Source organism: Rhinatrema bivittatum, chromosome 3 (genome assembly GCF_901001135.1).
Source record: "Rhinatrema bivittatum chromosome 3, aRhiBiv1.1, whole genome shotgun sequence".
NCBI lineage: Eukaryota > Metazoa > Chordata > Amphibia > Gymnophiona > Rhinatrematidae > Rhinatrema > Rhinatrema bivittatum.
The window spans coordinates 227,166,821-227,192,025 of NC_042617.1; the positions used below are offsets into that span (position 1 = coordinate 227,166,821).

General features: G+C 47.3%; 1 protein-coding gene across 2 annotated transcripts in view; it reads left to right on the forward strand.

Moving 5' to 3' along the window:
* ZC3H6 (zinc finger CCCH-type containing 6) overlaps positions 1–25,205 on the forward strand; it is a 645,204-nt gene that overhangs the window by 163,978 nt on the left and 456,021 nt on the right. Inside the window, exon 3 of one of the 2 annotated variants that reach the window (XM_029594264.1) lies at positions 14,854–14,976. In XM_029594264.1, coding sequence (XP_029450124.1) covers positions 14,854–14,976 — 123 coding nt within the window. Of the gene's footprint in view, positions 1–14,807; positions 14,977–25,205 lie in introns of those variants that run through there. The other variant, XM_029594263.1, reaches the window with a different exon arrangement.

A 25,205-nucleotide genomic window follows, 5' to 3' on the forward strand; every position in this document is an offset into this window, starting at 1 on the left:
ATAGGAAAGTGGATGATAATCAGAGTAAAAATTAAGTATCTGCTGAAAGTCCTGGTATTTCTACTTTTTTGGAAGAATCTTTTGATGTAATTACTAATAGGTCCATGTTAATTGTATCTTTTTTTGCTGAACAAGATAAAGATTTAGTTCTTGCAAAATATTTTAGAAATAAGGATATTTCTTTTGTGGGCAGAAAGTGTATGTTTTTCTTGATGTCTCTCAAGCTACCCAAGCTCATAGAAGACATTCCCTATCTTTGAAAAGTAAAGTGTTGGCTTTAGGAGCCTTTTTCTTTTTGAAATTTCCCTGTAAATGCCATATTTCTTATCAATCAAACAAGTTTTTATTTTCTGACCCCACTCATATGGAGAACTTTATATCAGATAAAAATGCAGAATGGCAGCTGCAGAGCGGGAGATAGTTACTTAGCTTGGTGAAATAACTTAGGCTAGAATATCATTGAATTGCAACTCTCCTTGTCCTTTACTTTTATATATTTTTCCTGTTATTTCCTAGAATCTCCCCCCCTTTTATTATCTCTTATATGATATAGGACATTATGTATGATTTTCCTGTAAATTTCTAGAATTATGATTGCTGTAATATAAATTTTTCTTTTTATTGTAATATGGAAAACATATTCAACAAAGAATTGCAGGTGAAAAAAAAAAGAAAGCTGGTTTCCATAACTCATTGTATTGGGATATGATTTTCCAGACTTTGAGACTCTGTGAAACCAGCTTACGACTGGTCCAACTAGCTCTGACAGTGATGAAACGTAGTTTCTGGAAGTCTTCCCATTGGAAGACCTAGACTTAAACATTAGAGATTCTAAAATACCTAAACACTGTAGACAATGCTGGTAAGAGAAAAATAAGTATTCATAGCTCTTAGAGGCTAGTATGGATGGCTGCTTTTAGTTAAAGCAAGGTCCCCAAATCCTTCAGGATCCCATAGTTGTCCTCCCAGAGTGGGAGGGAGAGGTAAACCTCAGTAACTTTTGATAGGCCCAAAGAGAAGATGAGTAACTTTAAGCTTGCCCAAGAATGGAGAGTTAGTCCCTGGGGCTAATGGTAGTAACACAACTCTCACCTTCTTTATATTGAACAGGGACTTAGTATACCGAGTAGCAAAAGGGAATCTAGAGGGCAAAACTTGTGAGCAACTCTTGGCACCCCAGCCTTATCGCCAACAAATGTTGCAACTAGCCCAAAACTACTTCCTAGAGGTCACGGAGGGGAGGAGTAAATGCAAAAAAATTCCTGGCCCAGTTCTATTGCCCTTGTTTATACTGGCAAGTCCAGGACTATTTTCAGTCCTCCCCTATGTGTCAGCTAACTAAACCTGCTCGGGTTCGAGCAGCTTCCCTGGTTCCAATGCCTATCATAGAAACACCCTTTAAACGGATTGCTGTGGACATAGTAAGACACCAGGAAAGGTCCTGCCGAGGGGAAAAAACACATTTTAATCATCCTGGACTATGCTACCAGGTATCCAGAGAGTATCCCCTGTGGAATATGAAGAAACAAATGGTAGTGATGATCTTGGTGGAGATCTCCTGGGTGAGACTAAGGAAATATTAACTGACCAAGGGACCTCACTTATGTCCAGAGTGATGAAGCAAGTTTTCATCTTGCTGGAAATGAAAACCCTGTGGATTTCAATTTACCATCCACAAACTAATGGGCTGGTAGAACACTTTAACAAAACCCTCAAGCATATGCTGAAGAAGCTTATTGTAGAAGATGGCAACAACTGGGATTTGTTGTTGAGCTATGTACTAGATAAATGAAGCTTGACCAACATGCTGCAAATGCGCAGTAGAGAGCAACTCTACTGCACATGCGCGGGCAGCACGTCGGTCAGAGCTTGCCTGTAAAAAAAAAAAATGGCGCGGCGAGGAGCAGTAGCGGCGGCGCGCGCGAGGGAGGGAGGGATCTCTGGCGTGGCGAGGAGCAGTAGCGGCGCGCGTGAGGGAGGGAGGGAGGTAGGGAGGGACGGACCTCAGGTGCGGAGCAGCGGCGGCACGGGCCTCTGGCGAGGAGCAGTAGCGGCAGCGCGAGGGAGGGAGGGAGGGACCTCCCCCGGAGATCTTCTGTCTGCGCCATCCGAAGGGGTTGTGAATGAGCTGAGAGGGGGAGAGAGAGGAGTGAGGGGGGAGGGGAAGGGGGAGAGAGTGTGGGGGAGGGGAAGGGGGAAGAGTGGGGGGAGGAGAGGGGGAAGGGGGAAGAGTGGGGGGAGGAGAGAGGGGGAAGGGGAAGAGGGGGAAGGGGGAAGAGTGGGGGGAGGAGAGAGGGGGAAGGGGAAGAGGGGGAAGGGGGAAGAGTGGGGGGAGGAGAGAGGGAAGAGGGGGAGGAGAGAGGGAAGGGGGAAGAGTGGGGGGAGGAGAGAGGGAAGGGGGAAGAGTGGGGGGAGGAGAGAGGGAAGAGTGGGAGGAGAGAGGGAAGGGGAAGAGTTGGGGGGAGGAGAGAGGGAAGGGGAGGGAGACGGGAGGGGGAGGGACACTAGAAGGGGAAGAGGGAAGGGGAGGGAGACGGGAGGGGGAGGGACACTAGAAGGGGAAGAGGGAGGGGGAGGAGGACTAGAGGGAGGGGAAGGAGAGAGGGGGGAGGAGAGAGGGGGGAGGGGAGGGTGACTAGAGGGGGAGGAGAGAGAGGGGAGGGTGACTGGAGGGGAGGGTGACTAGAGGGGGAGGGGAGAGAGGGGGGAGGGGAGGGTGACTAGAGGGGGAGGAGAAAGGGGAGGGTGACTAGAGGGGGAGGGGAGGGGGGAGGGGAGGGTGACTAGAGGGGGAGGGGAGAGAGAGGAGAGGGAGGGAGGGGGAAGGTGACTAGAGGGGGAGGGGAGAGAGGAGAGGGAGGGAGGGAGGGGAGGGTGACTAGAGGGGAGGGTGACTAGAGGGGAGGGGAGGAGAGGGGGAGGGTGACTAGAGGGAGGAGAAGGGAGGGGAGGGTAACTAGAGGGGAGGAGAAGGGAGGGGAGGGGTAACTAGAGGGGAGGACAGGGAGGGAGGGGGGAGGGTGACTAGGGGGGAGGAGAGAGGGGGAGGAGAGGGAGGGGGAGGGTGACTAGGGGAGGAGGGGGGGGTGACTAGGGGAGGGGAGGGTGACTAGAGGGGGAGGGGAGGGTGGGTGACTAGGGGGGAGGGGAGGGGGGGAGGGTGGGTGACTAGGGGGGAGGAGAGAGGGGGAGGAGAGGGAGGGGAGGGTGGGTGACTAGGGGGGAGGAGGAGAGGGGGAGGAGAGGGAGGGTGGGTGACTAGGGGGGGAGGAGGGGGAGGGTGACTAGGGGGGGAGGAGAGGGAGGGGGAGGGGAGGGTGACTAGAGGAGGAGGGGGAGGGGGGAGGGTGACTAGAGGGGGAGGAGGGGGAGGGGAGGGTGACTAGAGGAGGAGGAGAGAGAGGGGAGGGGAGGGTGACTAGAGGGGGGGGAGGGTGACTAGAGGGGGAGGGGGGGGGGAGGGGAGAGGGAGACTAGAGGGGGAGGAGACTAGAGGGAGTAGAGGGGGAGGAGACTAGAGGGAGGGGAGGGGGAGGAGACTAGGGGGAGAGAATGAGGGGTAAGGAAATGGACCGAAGAAAAAAAATGTTAATGTAGCCTGTTGTTATGGGCTTAACGGCTAGTTTATTATATGTAATCGAGGTAGTCCCCCAGACCGCAACAGGCTTTTCGCTGTTTGAATTACTATATGGGAGAAGATTGAGAGGGATCCTAAATATGTAACCCGCTCGAGACTTGGGAGGAGGACCTCACCTCACCTCACCTCACCTCACCTCACCTCCGGACAGAACCTGGTCAAATTTATTATCCAGATGCAGGAAAGACTAAGAAGAACGGGAGATGCTGCACTACTATGCTTGGAGATGGCCCAGGATGCCTAAGTCCAGGAATATAACTCATCCGCTGTTCAATGGGTCCTCGTGCCCAGAGACTGGGTCCTCGTCATCTTACATCTTCAGAAAGTAAATTAGTTACCTGCTGGCAAGGCCTTTATGAGGTAGTGGAGAAGATATTCCAGTGATGGCCCAACGGGATAAAGGTATGAAGGCCTAAATCTTCCATGTGAACCTCCTAAAGAAATGGGTTATACTAACTTGTGGCCTTGTCCAGAGAGAGAGAGAGAGGATTTTGGCTCGGAAATCTTGCCAAACCCTGGACCAGCTACACTAACTGCACTAACCACATCCTCTGGCAACAAATTCCAGAGCTTTATTGTGGAACAGGAGTCAGGTACTGGAACAGAAGTCCTTCCACGAGAAGTGCAGGATCCCGAGAGGAAGCAACGCAGGAGACTCATTGCCAAGCCGTTTGGGTCTGGCTCGAGGGAGCCTTAAATAGGCCCGAGATGATGACATCATCCTCCTGGGCAGGCGCAGGTTTCCCACCGCAGGCCCTTTAAATAGCGGCCAGCACCTAGGGGGAATCCCAGGTGGGGTTGGAAGCTGGCGGCATCCCATGCACCGGCGAGGCTGAGGAGGCCCCGGCATCCGAGAGTGCGAGTGGAGTGGAACCGAGAAGGCAGGCCGCTGCAGCTAGAGACTCACAGGGCACGGAGATGTTGCCGGCCAGATGGAGTCGACATGGGGGTTCCGCGAATGGTGAGCGCAACAGTACCCCCTTCTCTAGAGCCCCACCCCCTGGGGCCTTGGCTTCCTTGGATGGGAGCAGTGGAACTGCCTGATCAAGTCCTTATCAAGTATATTGGTAGCAGGTTCCCAGGAATTCTCTTCAGGGCCAAAGCCCTCCCAGGCTAGAAGATATTCCCACCTGTGACCTCTCTTCCTCACGTCCAAGATTTCGAGCATCTGGTAAGTGGAGTCATCCTCAGCGGCTACTGGTTGAGGCTTAGGTTGAGGTCGCGATGGCCAAGACAGCACCAGAGGTTTTAAGAGAGAGGAGTGAAAGAATTGTGGATCCTTAAGGATGGAGGTAGCTGCAGCTGGTAGGTGACGGACCCAGTCGATGGAGCACATGGAAGGGTCCAATATAGCATGGAGCTAAACGCATGGTTGGAAGTTTGAAGCGGATATGGCGGGTACTGAGCCAAACCTTCTCACCAGGTTTAAACTGAGGGGCAGGCCTCCCGTGGGCATCAGCTGTCTTCTTGGCTTTTTGACGGACCTCCTGGAGGAGGAGGAGTTGAATGCGCTCTCATAGACAATGTAGTTCCTGAGCTGTCAGCTGGGTTGCTGGAGAGGGTACCATCAGAGACATGGGCAATGGAGGGAAGAGGTTGTCTGTCATAGACCAGCTGAAAAGGTGAGGATTTGGTGGCCGCGGAGAAATGGGAGTTCAATGCGAACTCTGCCCAAGGGAGAAAAGAGGCCCAGTCGTTCTGTTGGAGGTTGGCGCAGCTGCGGAGGAACTGCTTTAAAGTCCGATTGGTTCTTTCAGCCTGACTATTGGCTTGCGGGTGAAATGCTGTAGTGAAATCTAGGGTGATGTCGAATTTTTGGCAGAGGGCCCTCCAGTATTTAGCTGTAAATTGAGTTCCGTGGTCGGACACCACATGTTTCGGGAGACCATGGAGATGGAAGACATGCTGTACGAAAGGTTGTGACAACTGTGGAGCGGTGGGAAGACAGGCCAGGGCGATGAAGTGTGCCATTTTAGAGAAGCGGTCAACCACTATCCAGATGATAGTCTTGTCTTCATAAGGTGGTAATTCCACGATGATGTCTGTGGCTATATGTGACCATGGTTCCGTGGGAGCAGGTAGTGGTTGTAACAAGCCCGGAGGTGGACCCATCAGGGGCTTCTGCTGGGCGCAGACCTGGCAAGAATCTACGTAGCCCTTAACATCCGTCCGTATCGTAGGCCACCTGTAAAATCATAGAACAGAGGCAAGGGTGTGTCCCGTGGTGCGGGAATCATGGGCCAGTGAAGAATTTTGTTGCGGAGCCTATGAGGAACCACTGTCTTCTCCAGAGGAACCACTGTCTTCTCCAGAGGTATGGTAGTGGTGGCGGAAAGGAGGACTCGTGCCGGATCTATAATATGTTGAGGAGGCTTGTTGACATCCTCAGCAGTGAAAGGGCATCTACCTTGACATTCTTGGCTGCGGGACGGTAGTGAACTATGAAGTCGAAGCGGGTGAAGAATAGGGCCCAGCGGGCCTGACAGGGTTCAGCTGCTGGGCTTGTTGCAGGTACTGTAGATTCTTATGATCTGTATATACGGTGATGGGGTATTGTGACCCCTCGAGCCAGGGGCGCCATTCTTCGAAGGTGAGCTTGATCGCCAGGAGCTCCTTATCGCTGATCCCATAGTTTTCTTCTGCTGGAGAGAACTGTTTAGAATAAAAGGAGCACAGGTGGAGGGTGCTGGTGGCGGAATGCTGGCTGAGTACTGCCCCTATTCCCTCAGAGGAAGCATCAACTTCGACCACGAAAGGATTTAGTGGATCAGGATGCCGAAGACAAGGTTCCTGGAGGAAAGTGGCCTTTAAGCGTTGAAAAGCCACTACGGCTTCCGGAGGCCATTGCTTGGGATTTGCGCCCTTGCGAGTCAGGGTTGAGAGCGGGGCCACTAACTTGGAGTAGTTGTGGATAGAGGTACGAAAATAGTTCGCGAAGCCCAGAAATCGTTGTATGGCCCGTAGGCTGGGGCCAATCTTAGATACTCTTAAGTTTCTCCGGATCCATCCAGAATCCGTACCAAGAGACTATATAGCCTAGGAAGGGTAGACTTTCCTTCTCGAATGAGCATTTCTCCAGCTTGGCGAATAGACTATGTTCTCGGAGGCGTTGGAGTTACCCGAGTGACGTCCAGGCAATGGGTCTGGAGATTCTTGGAAAAAACTAAAATGTCATCTAAATAGACACATTTGTACAGCAAGTGTACAAATGTGCTGTACACTTGCTGTACAGCACATTTGTGCTGTACAGCAAGCACAAGACGGCCAGGGCATTGCAGATTCTGAATTGCATCACTAAATACTCGTAGTGCCCGTCCCGAGTATCGAAGGCCATCTTCCATTCGTCGCCTTCCCCGAATACGAATGAGGAGGTAGGCCCCACAAAGGTCAAGTTTGGAGAAGATCCAGACTACTTGCAGACAGTTGAACAACTCTACAATAAGAGGTAGGGGATAGCGATCCTTGTGGGTGATGGCGTTCAAGCCCTGGTAATCTATACAGGGGCGGAGTGACCCATCTCTTGGCCACAAAAAAGAAGCCAGCCCCCGCGGAGGAAGATGATTTATGAATGAAACCCTTGGCCAAATTCTCCTGCATGTACTCTGACATGGCCTTGGTCTCAATGAGAGATAGACCCGGCCCTGAGGAGGTTCTGTGTTAGGCAGGAGGATGATGGCACAGTCGTATTGGCGGTGCAGTGGCAGAAAATCAGCTCCTTGCTTGGAAAAGACGTCCACGTAGGAGGCATAGCGAGATGGCAATCCGGCAGGAAGCAGCGCCGTGGAAAGGCAGCGTTGGGGAGTCGGCGACTTCAGGCAAGAAGTGTGGCATGAGGGGCCCCATTGAGCTAACTGCAGGGATGCCCAGTCAAATTGCGGGGAATGCTTCCGTAACCACAGCAAGCCGAGCACCAGGGGATGGATAGCCCGGTTGATGACGTGGAAAACCAGCGTCTCTACGTGAAGGGCACCGGTGCAGAGTGTGACTGGAACAGTGGTATGGGTAACTTTGCCCTGCAAGGGCTCCCCAGATATAGAGGAAAGTACGAGAGGCACCGGAGCAAGGCAAGTAGGGATCCGGAGGTGTTGGACCAGTTGTTTGAGGATAAAATTGCCGGAGTCCACCAGGACCAGGGCGTGGAAATCCTACTTGTCTAAGACTAGGGATACCGGAAGAGTGAGTGGGGGATCAGGAGATGTGAGGCTCAGGGATAGTCCCCCAACGTGACCTAGGCCCGAGCGTTTCCCGGACGTACAGGGCATTGAGCCAGGAGATGCCCTGCCTCTCCGCAGTACAGACAAAGTCTGGAGTGCCGGCATCGGAGGCATTCCTCAGAGGTCAATCGACCTAGACCCAACTGCATGGGCTCTTCGGAGGTAATCTTACCAGCCCCAGCAGTTTGTTTGGGAGAGGGCGAACGTAGGAGCCTCCAGGGGGCTAGAGAAGGTTTTTTAGAGACTTGTAGCTCCCAGGTCCTCTCTTGGAATCTGCGATCTATGTGGCCGGCTAGATCTATGAGGTTGTCAAGAGATGAGGGTAGCTCACGGGCCGCAAGCTTGTCCTTAATCTGGTGGGCCAGGCTGTCCAAGAAGATCAAGCGTAGGCAGTCCTCGCCCCAGTGAAGTTCCAACGCCAAGGTGCGAAACTCGATAACATAGTCCGTTAGGGACCGGGAGCTTTGGCGTAGCTGCAGTAATGAGGAACTGGAGATAGACTGGCGTCCTGGATCGTCGAAGACTGTACGAAACAGTGTCAGAAATTCCTGCAAGTTTTGCAACACAGGGTTGGCGCACTCCCAGAGAGAGGAGAGGCCCAGGCCAGGGCCTTGCCATCCAACAAGGAAAAGATATACATGGTCTTAGTGAGGTCATCAGGAAAGAGTGCTGACTGGAGACAAAAGTGCATGTGGCACTGGTTGAAGAAGCCGCGGCAGTGCTGGGGATCCCTGGCGAAACGTGGAGGCACTGGGAGAGGCAGGATTGGTCGTGTAGTCAGCGAAGTGACAGGAAGGCCCGCAACCGTGGGAGCCGATGCACCCAGGTGAATGGTAGAATCTAAATGTTGACCAAGCCGCTCCACTGCCGAGGCGAGGGACTCCAGCACCTTCCGCTATTCTAGTATTTTTTGGAGTTAAGCCTGGTATGGCCTGCAGAGCAGAGGTCTCCGCCAGGACCATGGGCTTGGCAATCTGTAGGAACCATGGCGTGGACTGTGGACCCCGTAGCATGAGTCGGGGTTGACGCTACCTGAGAGGGAAAACCCCGCATGTCCCCAACATGAGGAGGCGAGGCCGGAGGAAGAGAGGGGCCAGCTGGAGCTTCGCCAATACCAGCCCACGTTCCCTACAGGTTGAGCCCTTGGGTACCGGGACCGCCTGGTCTTAGGTGAGCACCTAAGGAGATGTATCGGCATAAGGTTCGAGGACAGATGGCAGGCTGGCAGGGCAAAGTCAGGCCAGAGTCCAGGTGCCAGCAACAAGCCAGAGAGGCGAGCGTCTGACCGAGGTCAGATGGCAGGTGGCCAGCTGGCCAGGAGTAGTACAGACTGAAGGCCACGGGCTAGGGGCTAGCAGGTGAGGTGAAGTCCGATCCAAGGTTCAAAGGCAGGAAGCAGGGGACAAGGACCAGGCACTGGAACAGGAGTCAGGTACTGGAACAGAAGGACTTCGCACGAGAAGGACTTCCCACGAGAAGCGCAGGATCCCGAGAGGAAGCAATGCAGGAGACTCGTTGCCAAGCTGTCTGGGTATGGCCCGAGGGAGCCTTAAATAGGCCCAAGATGTCATTCTCCAGGGCGGGCGCAGGTTTCCCGCCGTAGGCCCTTTAAATAGTGGCTGGTGCTGCGTGCGCACGCCTAGGGGGAACCCCGGGCGGGGCCGGAAGCTGGCGGCGTCCCATGCGCCGGCGAGGCCAAGGAGGCCCTGGCGTCCGAGAGTGTGAGTGGCGTCGAACCGGGAAGGCAGGCCGCTGCAGCCAGAGACTTGGGCAGAACACGGAGGCTTTGCCGGCCAGATGGAACCGCATGGGAGTTCTGCTGACGGTGAGTGCAACAGCTAAAGAGGTAACTTTAAAAGAAGTTACATGTGTAAATGTAACATACTATTATAGCAGTTTTGAAAAGCTATTTACGCGCGTAAAGTGCACTTACATATGAATATCCTATGGACAATTCAATGGCATATATTGTAGCAATTTTCAAAAGTACACTTACATGGGTAAAGTGCATTTACATGTGTAAAACCCAATTTAATTGTTTAAATGTTTTTTAAAATCAGGCCCTTTGAGAGCCTAGTGCTGTAAATCCTCATCTGGGGGAGAAATAATCTTTTGCCAAGTCCCAGTGAACATAGACATGAGGCTATACTACTTATTAGAAAGGGGACTTGATAAGGAACTTGAGCTTAATTATCAAACTAATTACTGAGTCTATTACTGAACAAAATAATGGTTGTATTTTTTACTTATGTGACTTACTTGGTTTGCATATATCTCTTTATCATGTATATCCATGTGCCTATACACTTCTGCTGTTATTATATATACAATATTCTCAGACAGATATACATATTGTACATAAAGCCTTTTGTACGTCGCTCTTTGTGTTGTGACTTGATGATTTCCAGCACTGCAATCTGGTTTTTACAATTGCTCCCTGTTGGCTGAGATAGATTCAGTTAAATCTCCTTGGGGAAATATTCCTCAGGGATTCTGTCTAGTTGGGTAATTCTCCAAGGTTGAACTGTATGGATTAGGGGCTGTTACTGTAGCCTGACATTGGTTTTGGGCTTTCTTAGTCTGGATGCCAGAGGGATAGCCCTGCAGGATCTATCAAGTAATGTTTCTTCTATTCCTATGAGGAGGGGGTGTTACTAGCTGTGTGCCTCGGATATTTGTCCTTGGATTGGTTCTTTTCAGTATTTGTGAGCAGCATAGCAGAAGGATTGTCAGGAAAGGTTTGTCTTTTTGCTGATACCAAAATCTGCAACAGGGTGGACAGCCAGGAAGGGCGTGGAAAACATGAGCAGGGATCGTGGAATGGTCTAAGGTCTGGAAGCTAAGATTTAATGCTAAAAAATGCAGAGACCCAAAAAAAGAGGTACAGTATTGGGGGTAAAATTCTTCTATGCATGACAGAAGAGCGAGATCTGGGGGTGATTGTATCTCATGATTTTAAGGTGGCCAAACAGGTGGAATAAGAGACAGCAAAAGCCAGAAAGATGCTTGGCAAGGCTCTTTCAATGGAAATGAGGCTCTAGAATGAGGGGTCATGGGATGAGGGTGAAAGGGGGTAATCTTAGGAAATATTTTTTAACAGAGAGGGTAGTGGAGACAAAAATAGTTTCTGAATTTAAGAAAGCATGGGATAAATGGAAGTAGTGATGGAAATTTATAAAGCTTACTTAATTAGGCAGATGGGCAGCCTAGATGGGTCTTAGGTTCTTTCAGCCATCATGTTTCTATTTTTCTAGAATCCTTTCCCCTGTTTACACATTAAATCTATTTAATTGCCTTCTGCATTTCTCTGAGTCAGCTGGATAATCGATGCTGTTAAATTTTACCTTGGTGAAATTGGTACTTTCACCACCAGGTAGAAGATGAGTCCTCCTTCATGCGGCTTTAGTTGTACCCTTTATATGGGGCAGGCTCATCGCTGAGCTTTCCGCTGTTTTATGGGATCTTAGTATGATGTTCGTCCAGTTTTCAGAAATTCTTTTGAGTCTCTGAGCTCTGTGCAGCATAGTATTTGACTGAAAGGTCATCATTTTTTTAGTAATCAGTTTGGCAAGAGGGGTCTATCTGTCCCAGACCTTAGTGCTTTTCCTTAGCGCTCTAAGGTTGTTTCTTAGTAAGTTGTTTTTACACATGTTTCTCATTACTTAACGTCATGCGGAAGTCTGTAAAAGCAATCTTCCGTTAATATTCGGATACAAGTGATCCATAGTAGCCTTCTATCTGGAGTGGTCGGAAGCACCAGATAGTCACTCAGGTTTTCTCTTTGATATCAGTAAACCTGGAATGGCCATAGCCAAGAGCTCTATTTCTCTTGGTTTGTGAATTATGCCCAGAAGGACCAGGGCCTGGTGGACATGTCAAGGCTTACAGTGCTAGAGCTATGACTGTGTCAGAAGCAAAGCTGTGAAATGGGATTTTTCTCCACATATTCACATATCACTTTTTGCCAGGAGTTCCTGATGTGAAACTGAATTTTGAACTGTCTGGCCCATGGAGTATGTCTGAGGTGTAGAACCCAACCCCATTCCCGCCTTGGGCCTGTTTTGGTTCAGGCTGTTAAAAAAAAAAAAAACAAAGGAAAAACATAATGGGCCGGATTTTAAAAGCCCTACGTGCGTTGGGCCTATTTTAAAAAGGTCTGGCGACATGTGTAAGTCCCGGGGCTTGCAAAAAGGGGTGGGGCGGGCCAGAGGCCTCCGACACAGCGGCCACATCTTTAGTATAATAATTAAATAGTAACATGGTGACAGTCGGCAGAAGAAGATCAAATGGCCCATTCAGTTTGCCCAGCAAGCTATATGTGATGGCACCCGCCACTCCATACTGACCAACCCCAAGCCTTCTGTCAAGGGTAGCAACTGCCGCTCTATGCAAGTCCCACCCATTCTGTTAGGGTAGCAACTGCCGCACAGTGCAGGTTATTCCCAAGCCTTATGTTAAGGATAGAAACTGCTGAGCCATTCAGGTTTCCTCAAGCCTTCTGATAAATGTAGTTACTGCTGCTTTGCAGGTTTCCCCAAATCTTATGTTTTTAAGGTTGGTAATATTTACAATCAAAAGCAAGCAATTGTCAAACCCATAACAAAATTACTGCCAGCAACATTTTTACAGGGTGGCAAACCTTACTAATTCAAACAATGCTGCTTGAACATGCTTTGCTTTTGGACTTGGCTATAAAAGCAGTCCTGTGCTACATAATGCTTTTTACCAAATGTTTGCATATAGGTACCCCGGATCATAAAAGTTGAGGCCCACTGTTGACTATCATCTGAATCCAATTTCCCTGTCATCAAAGTGGAGAGCGATGTTGTACTTCCGTCAAAAGCATTAAGGCTAATTGGGCTGCAAATGCGAAAGTGTCTCATAAATTGCTCTATGCCACAACCTAGCCACAAATTCATGGCCTCAATTGTGCGAGTTGGTCATCCCACCATTATGCTGGACACTCCAAGCCTTATGTTAAGGATAGTAACTGCTGCTCCTTGCAGTTTACCCCCAATCCAAAATGTTGCACCTAAAGTTAATATAGGTTACTCTTTCTTTTTTCCCAGCCTCTAGGGATCTGCAGTCCTTATTCCATGTCCTTTTAAATTCCATTATTGTTCTTGTCTTCACTGCCTCTTCTGGAAGGGCATTCCAGATATCCACCACTCTCTCTGTGAAGAAATATTTTCTGATGTTGGTTCTCAGTCATCCCCCTTGGAGTTTCATATTTAGACTTCTGGTTCTACAGTTTTCCATTTGAAAAGATTTGATGTTTGTGCATCATTAAAGCCTTTCAGGTATCTGAAGGTCTGTATCATTTGCCCTGCACCCTTTTCCTTATAGGTCTTTGAATACAAACCTTAAAGCATTTTGGTTGCCCTCTGTGGATTGCTTCCATCCTTTCTCTATCCTTTGGGAGGTATGGTCTTCAGAACTGAACACAGTACTCCAAATGACGCCTAACCAAAGACCTGTACAAGGGCAATATCACTTCTTTTTTTCCTGTTGGTTATTCTTCTCTCTATGCAGTCCAGCATCCCTCTGGCTTTAGCCATCACATTGTCACACTGCTTTGATGTCTTCAGATCTCCAGACAAGGTCCCTGTCACGGTCCGTGCACGTAAGTATTTTATCCCCCATTGCTTATGGCTCAACTGGATTACTGCACCTGATGTGCACAACTCTGTACTTCTTGACATGGAAACCTAGTTGCCAAACCTTCAACCACTCTTCAAGTTTTCTTAAATCATTTTTCATTCTCTCTGCTCCTTCAAGTGTGTCTACTCTGTTGCAGATCTTGGTATCATCTGCCAAAAGACAAACTTTTCCCTTTAACCTCTCTGCAGTATCACTAATGAAGGTATTAAACATAACCAGTTCCAAAACCGATCCTTGAAGGACTTCACTTAATGTTCTCTCTTCAGATTAGAGTCCATTTGCCATTACCTGCTGTCTCCTGTCAGTCAACCAGTTTGTAATCTATTCCACCATGTTGGGACCCACTCCCAGGCTTCTTATTTTATTTAAGAGCCTCTTAATGTGGGACTGTATCAAAAGGTTTGCTAAAATGCAAGTAAACCACATTCAGGCCGATGCAAAACCATGTGCTGGCTGCAGTGCACGGCTCAACACGTGATTGGACATGCACATTTTTATCCTCAAGATTTAATGCCTGCTCCGGGGCAGGTGTTAATTTCTGAGGAGCCTAAAAAGTTTACAGAAAAGCAGAAAATACTGCTTTTCTGTACTTCCTCTGACTTAATATCCTGTCGACAAGTCAGAGGAACCGAAAAAGGAGAATCCTAAAAAAAAAAAAAAAGTGTACTGGTAGTCAGGTTAGGAAAAGTGTTGCTCAATTAACAAGCGGGTACTCCGTCATGAGTGCCTATTTTCCGCGTACTGATATTGCATCAGCCTGATTGAGTGCTCTTTCTTAATCTAATTCTCTAGTCACCGAATCACAAAAATCAACTGGGTTCATTTGACAGGACCGTCCTCTGGTGAATATAGGTTTCTTTGGGTCAAGCAATCCACCAGATTGTAGATAGTTTACAATCCTTTCCTTCAGCAGATTCTTTATTCATTTTCAAACCACTGAGGTAATGCTAACTGGCCTGTAGTTACCAGCCTTCTCCCTGGTACCACGTTTGTGAATCAAGATCGCAATTGCTCTTCACCTATGTTGTAGCACTATTCTTAATATTTTGCTGTCTCTTTGCTATGAGCTGCATTATTTGGCACTAATTTATTTTGTAAACACGTGTGTTAACTGGGTAACCTGCATGGAGTGGCAGTTACTACCCTTAACAGAAGGCATGGGGGTAACCTGCAGAGAGCAGCAGTTACTACCCTAAAAAAGAAAATAAGTTTGTTGGTGAGATTGTATGGATCAAGTGGGTCTTTTTCTGCCATAATTAACTATTTTAGTATGTTACTATGAGGTTTTCTACATAATAAAATTAAACTTTATACAAAAATATGTATATCTTTGTTTTACAGCATAATTCTCCTTCAAGTGACAACAGTTCTGACTACAGTTTTGATTCTGATATTGAACACACTGAAAGATCACACAAAAAAGGATCTTCATCATACAGAGATTATGACACTCTGTTCTCTCAGGTATGACTTAAAAAATGTTATATTCTGCTGTCGCAAACCAGTTTGTACTAGATGGCTATAGTGCCATCTGCTGGGGTCAGACTAACAATACTTCAGGAGCTTTTAGCTCTCCCTGTCTCTCCCTATGTTCTTTTGAAGAAGGTGGGTTTTTTGTTAAACTAGCGAAATTTGATTTGATGAATCTCCTTTCTTTCCAGACAATCAAGGCATTATACAAAAAAATGAATCAAAATTACATGTAACACATAAAACCAAATATACAATAAAATGAAAAATATAAAACCAGTAAAGTGGTAAAGCAAGTAAAAAATATAAAACGGTGAGAATTTAGTAAATAATACTAAAAATAAAATTAAACAGAATTTGCAGAATAACTGAAATTCAGTTAAATTTTTAAAACTTAAGTATTGAGGAGAAGTAAACTATTGGGATATATTACCGTATTTAGTGTGTCTGTATGTTTTGTTTTAAATAGTTAGTCAAAAAAGGAAACAAACAGAAGTTTGTGTATTTGTATTTCCCCTTCTCCCACCCATCCCTAGAACATTTGTTAATTTATAGGCAGGTATCTCTTTCACACTTTAAAAAAAAAAAAAAATCAGCCTTTTAACTTTAGAAATTTCCCACACCTTATCAAGAGTTGATCATTCTCTTGTAGGTCACTACCAGATATATACAGTCCGATACAGTACAATGCGCTCCGGTGGAGCGCACTGTTAGCCTAAGTTTGGACACGCATTTTCGATGCACTAGCTTTACTCCTTATTCAGTAAGGAGTAATAGCGCATCAAAAACGCGCGTCCAACCCTCCCGAAACTAATAGCGCCCGCAACATGCAAATGCATGTTGATGGCCCTATTAGTTATTCCCACGCGATACAGAAAGTAAAATCTGCAGCCAAACCATACATTTTACTTTCAGAAATTAACGCCTGCTCAAAGACTGGCGTTAATTTCGGCCGGAACTGCTTTTCTGTACAGCCTCCGACTTAATATCATAGCGATATTAAGTCTGAGGCCCCAAAATTTAAAAAAAAAAAAAAAAAAATCGGCCTGCGGGTCGGAAGACGGACGCTCAATTATGCCGGCTTCCGTTTTCCGAACCCGTGGCTGTCAGCGGGTTTGAGAACCGACGCCGTAAAAATTGAGCGTCGGCTGTCAAATCCGCTGACAGCCACTGCTCCTGTCAAGAAGGAGGCGCTAGGGACGCGCTAGTGTCCCTAGCGCCTCCTTTTACCGTGGGCCCTAATTTGCATAGGCCACCCTCCTGAATCGCGCGCCCAGGAGAGTGGCCTGTGCATGCACCGGGAGAGCGGACGCTAGCTAGCTCTCCCGTGTGTTTTTCTGTATCGGCCTGTTAGTGAATACACTCATACATTTAAAAAACCCTAATTGTATGCAATCCTACACCCATAGCAAACTAAAACTTAACTAGGAACTGAACAAATTTAAGATGAAGGCAGCAGTCCAGCAGCAAGAGGGGGGGGGCCCCCCCAGTCTTTTGCATCGAGTGTCACATGTATGATTTTTTTACCTGCTGGTGAGTTGTTGTACGTGTGCATCCGATGCAAAGAGCTCCTGTCTCTCAGAGAGCAAGTCCGATTTCTGGAGGCTATAGTGGCAGACCTGGAGGAGCTGAGGCATACAGAGAGGTACATAGATGAGACCTTCAGTAGTCAAGTCCCAACTCCAGTCTGGCAGCCCTGGTGTTGCCTTGGAGGAGGAAGGTCTCATGATCGGAGAACATCAACCTGATGCAGCAGGAAATGATCCTGTAGCAAGGACCTGCTCTCCAGATGGTGAATTATCCTCTCACACCGAGGATGTCTCTCTCAGGGCTACTGCCAAGGAAGGAAGGGTTAGGTCATAGTTGGTGATTCAATTATTAGGAATGTAGACAGCTGGGTGGGTGGTGGTCATGAGGATCGTCTGGTAACATGCCTACCTGGTGCAAAGGTGGCAGACCTCACGTTTCACCTAGATAGGATTTTAGACGGTGCTGAGGAAGAGCTGGCTGTCATGGTACATGTGGGCACCAAAGACATAGGAAAATGTGGGAGAGAGGTTCCTGAAGCCAAATTTAGGCTCTTAGGTAGAAAGCTGAAATCCAGAACCTCCAGGGTAGCATTCTCTGAAATGCTCCCTGTTCCACACGCAGGTCTCCAGAGGTAGGCAGAGTTCCGGAGTCTCAATGCGTGGATGAGACAATGGTGCAAGGAAGAGGGATTAAGTTTTGTAAGGAACTGGGGAACCTTTTGGGGAAGGGGGGAGTCTTTTCCGAAGGGATGGGCTCCACTTTAACCAGGGTGGAACCAGGCTGCTGGCGCTAACCTTTGAAAAGGAGATAGAGCAACTTTTAAACTAGAACAAAGGGGAAAGCAGACAGTCTCTCACCAGTGCATGGTTCAGAGAGGTATCTTCATAGGATACTAATGAAGCATTAGAACTAGGCGTCCTAGTGGATAACACATTGAAATCTGTTCAGTGTGCTGCGGCAGTCAAAAAAGCAAACAGAATGTTTGGAATTATTAGAAAGGGAATGGTGAATAAAATGGAAAATGTCATAATGCCTGTGTATTGCTCCATGGTGAGACCGCACCTTGAATACTGTGTACATTTCTGGTCTCCACATCTCAAAAAAGATATAATTGCGATGGAGAAGGTTTAGAGAAGAGCTACCAAAATAAGGGGAATGGAACAGCTCCCCTATGAGGAAAGACTAAAGAGCTTAGGACTTTTCAGCTTGGAGAAGAGACGGCTGAGGGGGGATATGATAGAGGTGTTTAAAATCATGAGAGGTCTAGAACGGGTAGATGTGAATCAGTTATTAGTCTTTCAGATAATAGACTAGGGGGCACTCCATGAAGTTAGCATGTGGCACATTTAAAACTAATCGGAGAAAGTTCTTTTTTACTCAACGCACAATTAAACTCTGGAATTTGTTGCCAGACGATGTGGTTAGTGCAGTTAGTATAGCTGTGTTTAAAAAAGGATTGGATAAGTTCTTAGAGGAGAAGTCCATTACCTGCTATTAATTAAGTTGACTTAGAAAATAGCCACTGCTATTAATAGCAACGGTAACATGGAATAGTCTTAGTTTTTGGGTACTTGCCAGGTTCTTGTGGCCTGGATTGGCCACTGTTGGAAACAGGGTGCTGGGCTTGATGGACCCTTGGTCTGACCCAGTATGGTATGTTCTTATGTTCTTAACAGAGGTTCCAATAATAAGAAAAGTAGTCTTAAGTGCCTATAATTAAAAACTCACCTGAGCTAAAAGATTCCAATTTGTCCCTGTTAGCTGAAAAGTAGAATGTAAATATAAACAAAAAACACACTTGGAAATATTTATATGCTAATGCCAGATGTCTAAGAAGTAAGATGAGAGAATTAGAGTGTATAGCAGTGAATAATAACATAGACTTAATTGGCATCTCAGAGACATGGTGGAAAGAAGATAACCAATGGGATAGTGCTATACCGGGGTGCAAATTATATCACAATGACAGAGAGGAGCATCTTGGTGGCGGATTGGCGCTTTATGTCCGGGATGGCATAGAGTCCAACAGGATAAAGATCCTGCATGAGACTAAATATACAATCGAATCTTTATGGGTAGAAATCCCTTGTGTATTGGGGAAGAGAATGGTGATAGGCGTATACTACCGTCTACCTGGTCAAAATGGTGAGACAGACAGTGAAATGCTAAGAGAGGTTAGGGAAGCTAACAAAACTGGTAATGCAGTAATAATGGGAGATTTCAATTACCCCAGTATTGACTGGGTAATTGAAATATCAGGGCATGCTAGAGAGATAAAGTTCCTGCATGGAATAAAAGACAGTTTTATGGAGCAATTGGTACAGGAACCAACAAGAGAGGGAGCAATTTTAGATCTAATTCTTAGTGGGATGCAGTATTTGATGAGAGGTAATGGTGGTGGGGCCACTTGGCAATAGTGATCATAATATGATCAAATTTGAATTAATGACTGGAAGGGGGACAGTAAGTAAATTCATGGCTCTAGCACTATACTTTCAAAAGGAAAACTTTAATAAAATGAGAAATATAGAAAAAAAAGGTGCAACTACAAAGGTAAAAAGTGTACACAGGCGTGGACTTTGTTAAAAAAAAAAATAAATCCCAGAAGCATAGACCAGGTGTATTCCACGCATTATCCCAGGGCAAGCAGGGATGCTAGCCCTCACATGGGTGACGTCATTGACTGAGCCCTATCACAGAAAACTTTCTGTCAAAGTTTCTAGAAACTTTTGACTGGCACACTGAGACCACTGAGCATGCTCAGCATGCCATAATTCCTGCCCGAATTGTTCTCGCACTATGTCCATAACAGACCCGCACATTGAATGTGTGCTATGTCTAGGAGAGAGATGATGTGTTGACATGCCCGAAATGCGCTAAAATGATGCCAAAGGGCAGGCGAGCGCATATGGAAAAGATGGAGCATCTTTTTCATCTTCAACTGATGTCGTTGACTTCGACTTCAACACAGTCGTCTCCGGCTGGAGCGGTTAAAAATGTAGTTCTAAAAACTTGATGTCGTCCGGACGAAGCGGGTGACCGACCATCATCGACCCCTTCCCGGTCGTCTATAAAGTCTACTTCGACCATCGAAACAAAGGGCATCGAGCATCGACAAAAGCACCGGCATTGACATCGAAAACCTCTGGATCTGGATTCAGACACGATGCCCATCGAACCAACTCCTAAGAAACCTTGGAGAGGGAGTCATCAATGCCCTCGAGGCCTGTGACTCCTAGGCGATCTCCACCAATGTCTGTGCCGGGAATTTTGCCTCCACAGGGATCTGTGGAGTGGCCGGTTTCGCCTTCACTGCCTCCCCCTATAGCTGCTCTGACTTCATCAGCTATAAGGGCGGACCTGGACAGTTATATCCGCCAGGCAGTTCGAGATGCGCGCCGAGAGATGCTTTCGATGCCAGCGCCGGTGGCGATTCCACCTTCGATGCCAATTCCATCGCTGGCACCGATCCCTTCACCGGTGTCGATTCCATTACCGTCACAGAGTCCATCGCCGGCTCCGACTCCATCAACGATACTGATGCCTACACAGACACCGATGCCAGATCTGTCGTTGGCGCGCCAATACTGGCTAAATTGGATACTCTTATCGGTGCCATTCCGGTGCAGCCATTAGATACTCCGATGCCACGACCTTCAGGGGAAGAGATAACAAAAGATCTACCGATGCCTGAACCTATACCAGGTCCATCAGGAATCTCTCATCCCAAACGTTCTTTCTCTCCATTATTTCCATCGAGACTACCGGTTTAAAAAAAAAAAAAAATATTGATGCCATCTTTCCATCCTCCATCGACCCCCTCCGCGTCCACCTTCCTCGGACACTTGGGATGATGGAGATACCGATACTTCATCGGAGGATGTCCTATCGGATCCCTCACCTCCAGAGGGAAGGAGGAAGTCCCCCCCCCCACCGGACCTGTCTTTTTCTACTTTCATTAAAGAGATGGGTGATACCATCCCTTTCCAATTAGTATCGGAAGAAGATACCAGACAGAAAACGGTGGAAGTCTTGTAATTCATGGATCCACCAAAAGAAGTCCTGGCCATGAAGTCCTTGTGGAATTATAGCACAGGTTATGGGAACACCCTTGTACCATACCACCTGTAAATAAACGGACTATTTGGTACAGCACATTCCAGGCTTTCAGAAGCCCCCAACTACCTCACCAATGGGTGGTGGTAGAGTCGGCCCAAAAGAAATCTAAGAGGATTAAACCATATTCATCTAATCTTCCTGGAAAAGAACACAGATTTTTGGATATCATTGGCAGAAAGATGTTCCAAGGCTCAATAATAGTTTCCAGAATTGCGTCCTACCAACTTTATATGACGCAGTACCAACGTAATCTGTGGAAACAACTCCAAGAATTATCTGAATCTCTTCCTCAACAGTTCCAGGATTCCTTCAATAACATCATTTATAAAGGCCTGGAAGCTGGAAAACATGAGTTGGAGCAGCCTATGATAGCTTTGAAACTTCATCCAGGATGGCTGCTACAGGCATTACTGCTCGCAGATGGGCCTGGCTGAAGGCCTCAGACCTAAGGTCAGAGATACAAGAAAAGCTCACGGATCTTCCTTGTACAGGAGATAATCTCTTTGGAGACAAGGTACGTGAGGCAGTCTCACAATTGAAAGAGCACTCGGAAATTCTCAGTCAGCTTTCCTCTGTTCCGCCAAAATCCCAGCCTTCTACGCATAGACCTCCCAGGAAAGATTCCAAAAGGCCATATTATAGACCACGGAGATACTATCCCCCAGCAGCCCGTGGTAGGTCATCAAGGCCAGCACAAAGAGCACAAGTTCGACAACCAAGAGCATCTAGAGCTCAGCCACTACCGCAAACAGGCCCGGCCTCGGGATTTTGAAATCTCACCAGAGAACAGAAGCCTGTCTGCCAGTCCGACTCCAAATCTACCTGTAGGTGGTCGAATCACTTTTTTCCATCAAAATTGGTCGCATATCACTACCGACTAATGGGTACTCTCAATCATATCTCACGATTACCATCTGGACTTTCTAACTGTACCAAACGATACTCCACCTACCTCATCTTGGACAGTGAAAAATCACTCCACACTTTTACATAAAGAATTATCCACCCTTCTGAGAGCCAGGGTCGTGGAACCAGTTCCCCCGACCTCAGCAGGGCAGAGGAGTCTACTCCCGATATTTCCTCATTCCAAAGAAAACAGGAGGCCTACGTCCCATATTAGACCTCCAGAAACTCAACAAATTTCTACGGAAAGAAAATTCAGAATGGTATCATTAGGCATCATGCTACCTCTACTTCAAAAAGGAGATTGGCTCTGTTCTCTGGATCTTCAAGACGCTTACGCTCGCATTCCAATATTCCCTTCTCATCGCAAGTATCTGCAATTCCTGGTGGGGCATCAACATTTCCAGTACCGAGTTCTACCGTTTGGACTTGCATCAGCACCTCGAGTGTTCACAAAGTGCCTATCGGTGGCAGCGGCCCAGTTACACAAGGAAAGTGTACACGTTTTTCCCTACCTGGACGACTGGCTCATCAGAAGCCAGATAAGACAAGGAGCTCTAAACTCTCTCAAGCTCACAATAAATCTACTCCATTCATTGGGATTCCTAATCAACTACCAGAAATCCCATTTCATACCATCTCGCCTGTTGCAATTCATCGGAGCAGATTTAAACACCATAACATCAAAAGCTTTCCTTCCAAAAGACCGTGCACAGACACTCTTCTCATTAGCAGAATCTCTACACACACAGACAAATGCGACAGCCCATCAATTGCTAACTCTCCTGGGTCACATGGCCTCCACAGTTCATGTCACTCCTATGGCCAGGTTAGCCATGAGGATCACTCAATGGACATTGAGAGCACAGTGGATACAAGCCATTCAACCACTATCCTCTCCAATTCAAATAACTCAACAACTACGTTCCTCGCTCCTCTGGTGGACGAACATAGACAACTTGCTCACAGGCCTACCTTTCCAACAACCAATTCCGCAAGTAACTTTAACTACAGATGCATCCACCTTAGGGTGGGGAGCACACATAGGACATCTCCAAACTCAAGGTACTTGGACGAAACTCGAAGCAACATTTCAAATCAATTTCCTACAGCTTCAAGCTATACGTTATGCGCTGCATGCATTCAAGGACTGCCTTTCACACAAAACTGTCCTAATACAGACAGACAACACAGTAGCCATGTGGTGCCTGAACAAGCAAGGAGGTACATGCTCGTATCTCCTTTATCAAAAAGCAGCATAAATTTGGGACTGGGCCCTGACTCATTCCATGTTTCTCCAGGCCACTTATCTGGCAGGCATTCACAACGTACTTGCAGACCGCCTCAGTCGTCGGTTCCAACCTCACGAGTGGTCCCTGGATCCCTTAGTAGCGACCAGGATATTTCAACGTTGGGGTCAACCAACAGTGGACCTCTTTGCATCTGAACTGAATCACAAAATGAACAGATTCTGCTCACTGCGCAAGCAAAGAAACTAGTTAGCCAAGGACGCCTTTGCTCGCCCCTGGAATTCAGTCTTCTATATGCGTATCCCCCGATACCGCTACTAACCAAGACTCTAGTGAAGCTACAACAAGACAAGGGGTCCTTGGTACTCATAGCTCCGTATTGGCCTCGACAAGTATGGTTTCCCATACTCCTCGATCTCTCGATCAGAGAACCAATTCGCCTGGGCACAGCACCCACTCTCATAACTTATGATCAGGGCCGGTTGCACCACCCCAACCTTCAATCCCTATCTCTAACAGCCTGGATGTTGAAGGCTTGATCTTACAACTACTCAATCTTTCATCCAATGTCTCTCAAGTGCTTGTAGCTTCACGTAAGCCTTCCACACGAAAAAACTACAGTTCAAAGTGGAAAAGATTCACCATGTGGTGTGCACAGAAAAGCATTGACCCTTTTTCCTGCCCCCATAACGTCTTTGTTAGACTATCTCTGGCACCTTTCAGACTCTGGTCTCCAGACCTCGTCAGTAAGAGTACATCTCAGTGCAATCTCAGCGTACCATGATGCAGTAGGGGATGCACCGATTTCAGTACAACCCCTTGTTAGTAGATTTATGAGAAGTTTAATTCATCTTAAATCCCCTATATGACCACCAGTCACTGAATGGGACCTTAATGTGATGCTTACGAGGCTCATGCATTCTCCTTTTGAACCCATATGATCTTACATTTTTAACATGGAAATCTCTATTCCTCATAGCTAGTACATCTGCTAGAAGGGTTAGTGAGTTACAAGCACTTGTCACATACTCACCCTATACAAAATTCTTACATGACTGAGTGGTACTCCTTACACACACTAAATTCCGTCCCAAGATAATTACGGAATTCCACTTGAATCAATCCATAGTCTTGCCCACATTCTTTCCAAAACCTCACTCTCACCAGGGTGAAAGTGCTTTATACACCTTGGACTGTAAGCGTGCGCTTGCATATTACCTAGATCGCACTACAGTCCACAGAAAATCCACCCAGCTCTTTGTTTCTTTTGATAAAAACAAACCGGGTAAAGCAGTGGGCAAACAAACTCTCTCAAACTGGTTTGCAGATTGTATAGAGTTCTGCTATGCAAAAGCAGGCCTTCCTCTCCAAGGGTGAGTAAAGGCGCACTTAGTGAGAGCGATGTCAGCTTCAGTAGCACACTATCGTTCTGTGTCATTAGCTGACATATGTAAAGCTGCAACATGGAGTTCTCTTAACACCTTTGCAGCTCACTACTGCCTGGATAAGGAAGGAAGACAGGATTCAGCCTACAGACAATCAGTCTTAAAGAACTTGTTTCCAGTATCCTCCTGTATCCAACCTGCTGTTATTTCAGGCTGCATCATTTTTCCCAACAGTACACCATTGTTGTGCCTGTTGCACTAGTTGTGCACTGTTGGTCCAATACCAGGATGACTCAGCCTGTAGCTTGCTAATCACCCATATGTGAAGACTAGCATCCTGCTTGTCCTGGGAAAAGCAAAATTGCTTACCTTATAATAGGTGTTATCCCAGGACAGCAGGATGTAGTCCTCACGAAACCCATCCGCCTCCCCTCGGAGTTGGGTCCAATACGTTTTATTATTTTATTTTTGGCTAAAGCTTTCCCGTTGATAGCAGGGCTGAATTAGCCATGCTGTCATGGGGATCTGTCAGTCAAGTCCGGGAGGCGGAGCTTGTCAAAGCAGAAATTAGATTTTTGCTCTCTGTGGCTGCACGTGTGTTCCCGCACAGGAAAGTAACGGAACCTCCTCAGTCTGTTCTTTCCGCGCGCGGGATCGCACATGGAACTGTTTTTCTCCTCAGTGTTATTTTTTATTTTTTCTACAATGTCTACGAAATTGGGGTTTAAACCCTGTACTTGTGGTAAGGTAATGTCGGTCACGGATGGCCATGACTGATGTTACCGATGCCTGGGGCCAGATCACAATCGTCAAGATTGTGAGTTTTGTTCAAGAATGTCTCCGAGAGCCCTGAAACAGCGGGCCTATAGGCTACGGGAACTTTTTGCTTCATCGGAGGCTCACTCGTCACCTGGCCCCGCGATATCAATGGCTCTGTCACAAAAATGGGCATCATCGTGGGATCCTCAATCCTCCAGGCTTGGAGGTAAGAACTTAACGCGCCGACATAGGCCATCGGATTTGATAGAGCCAGAAT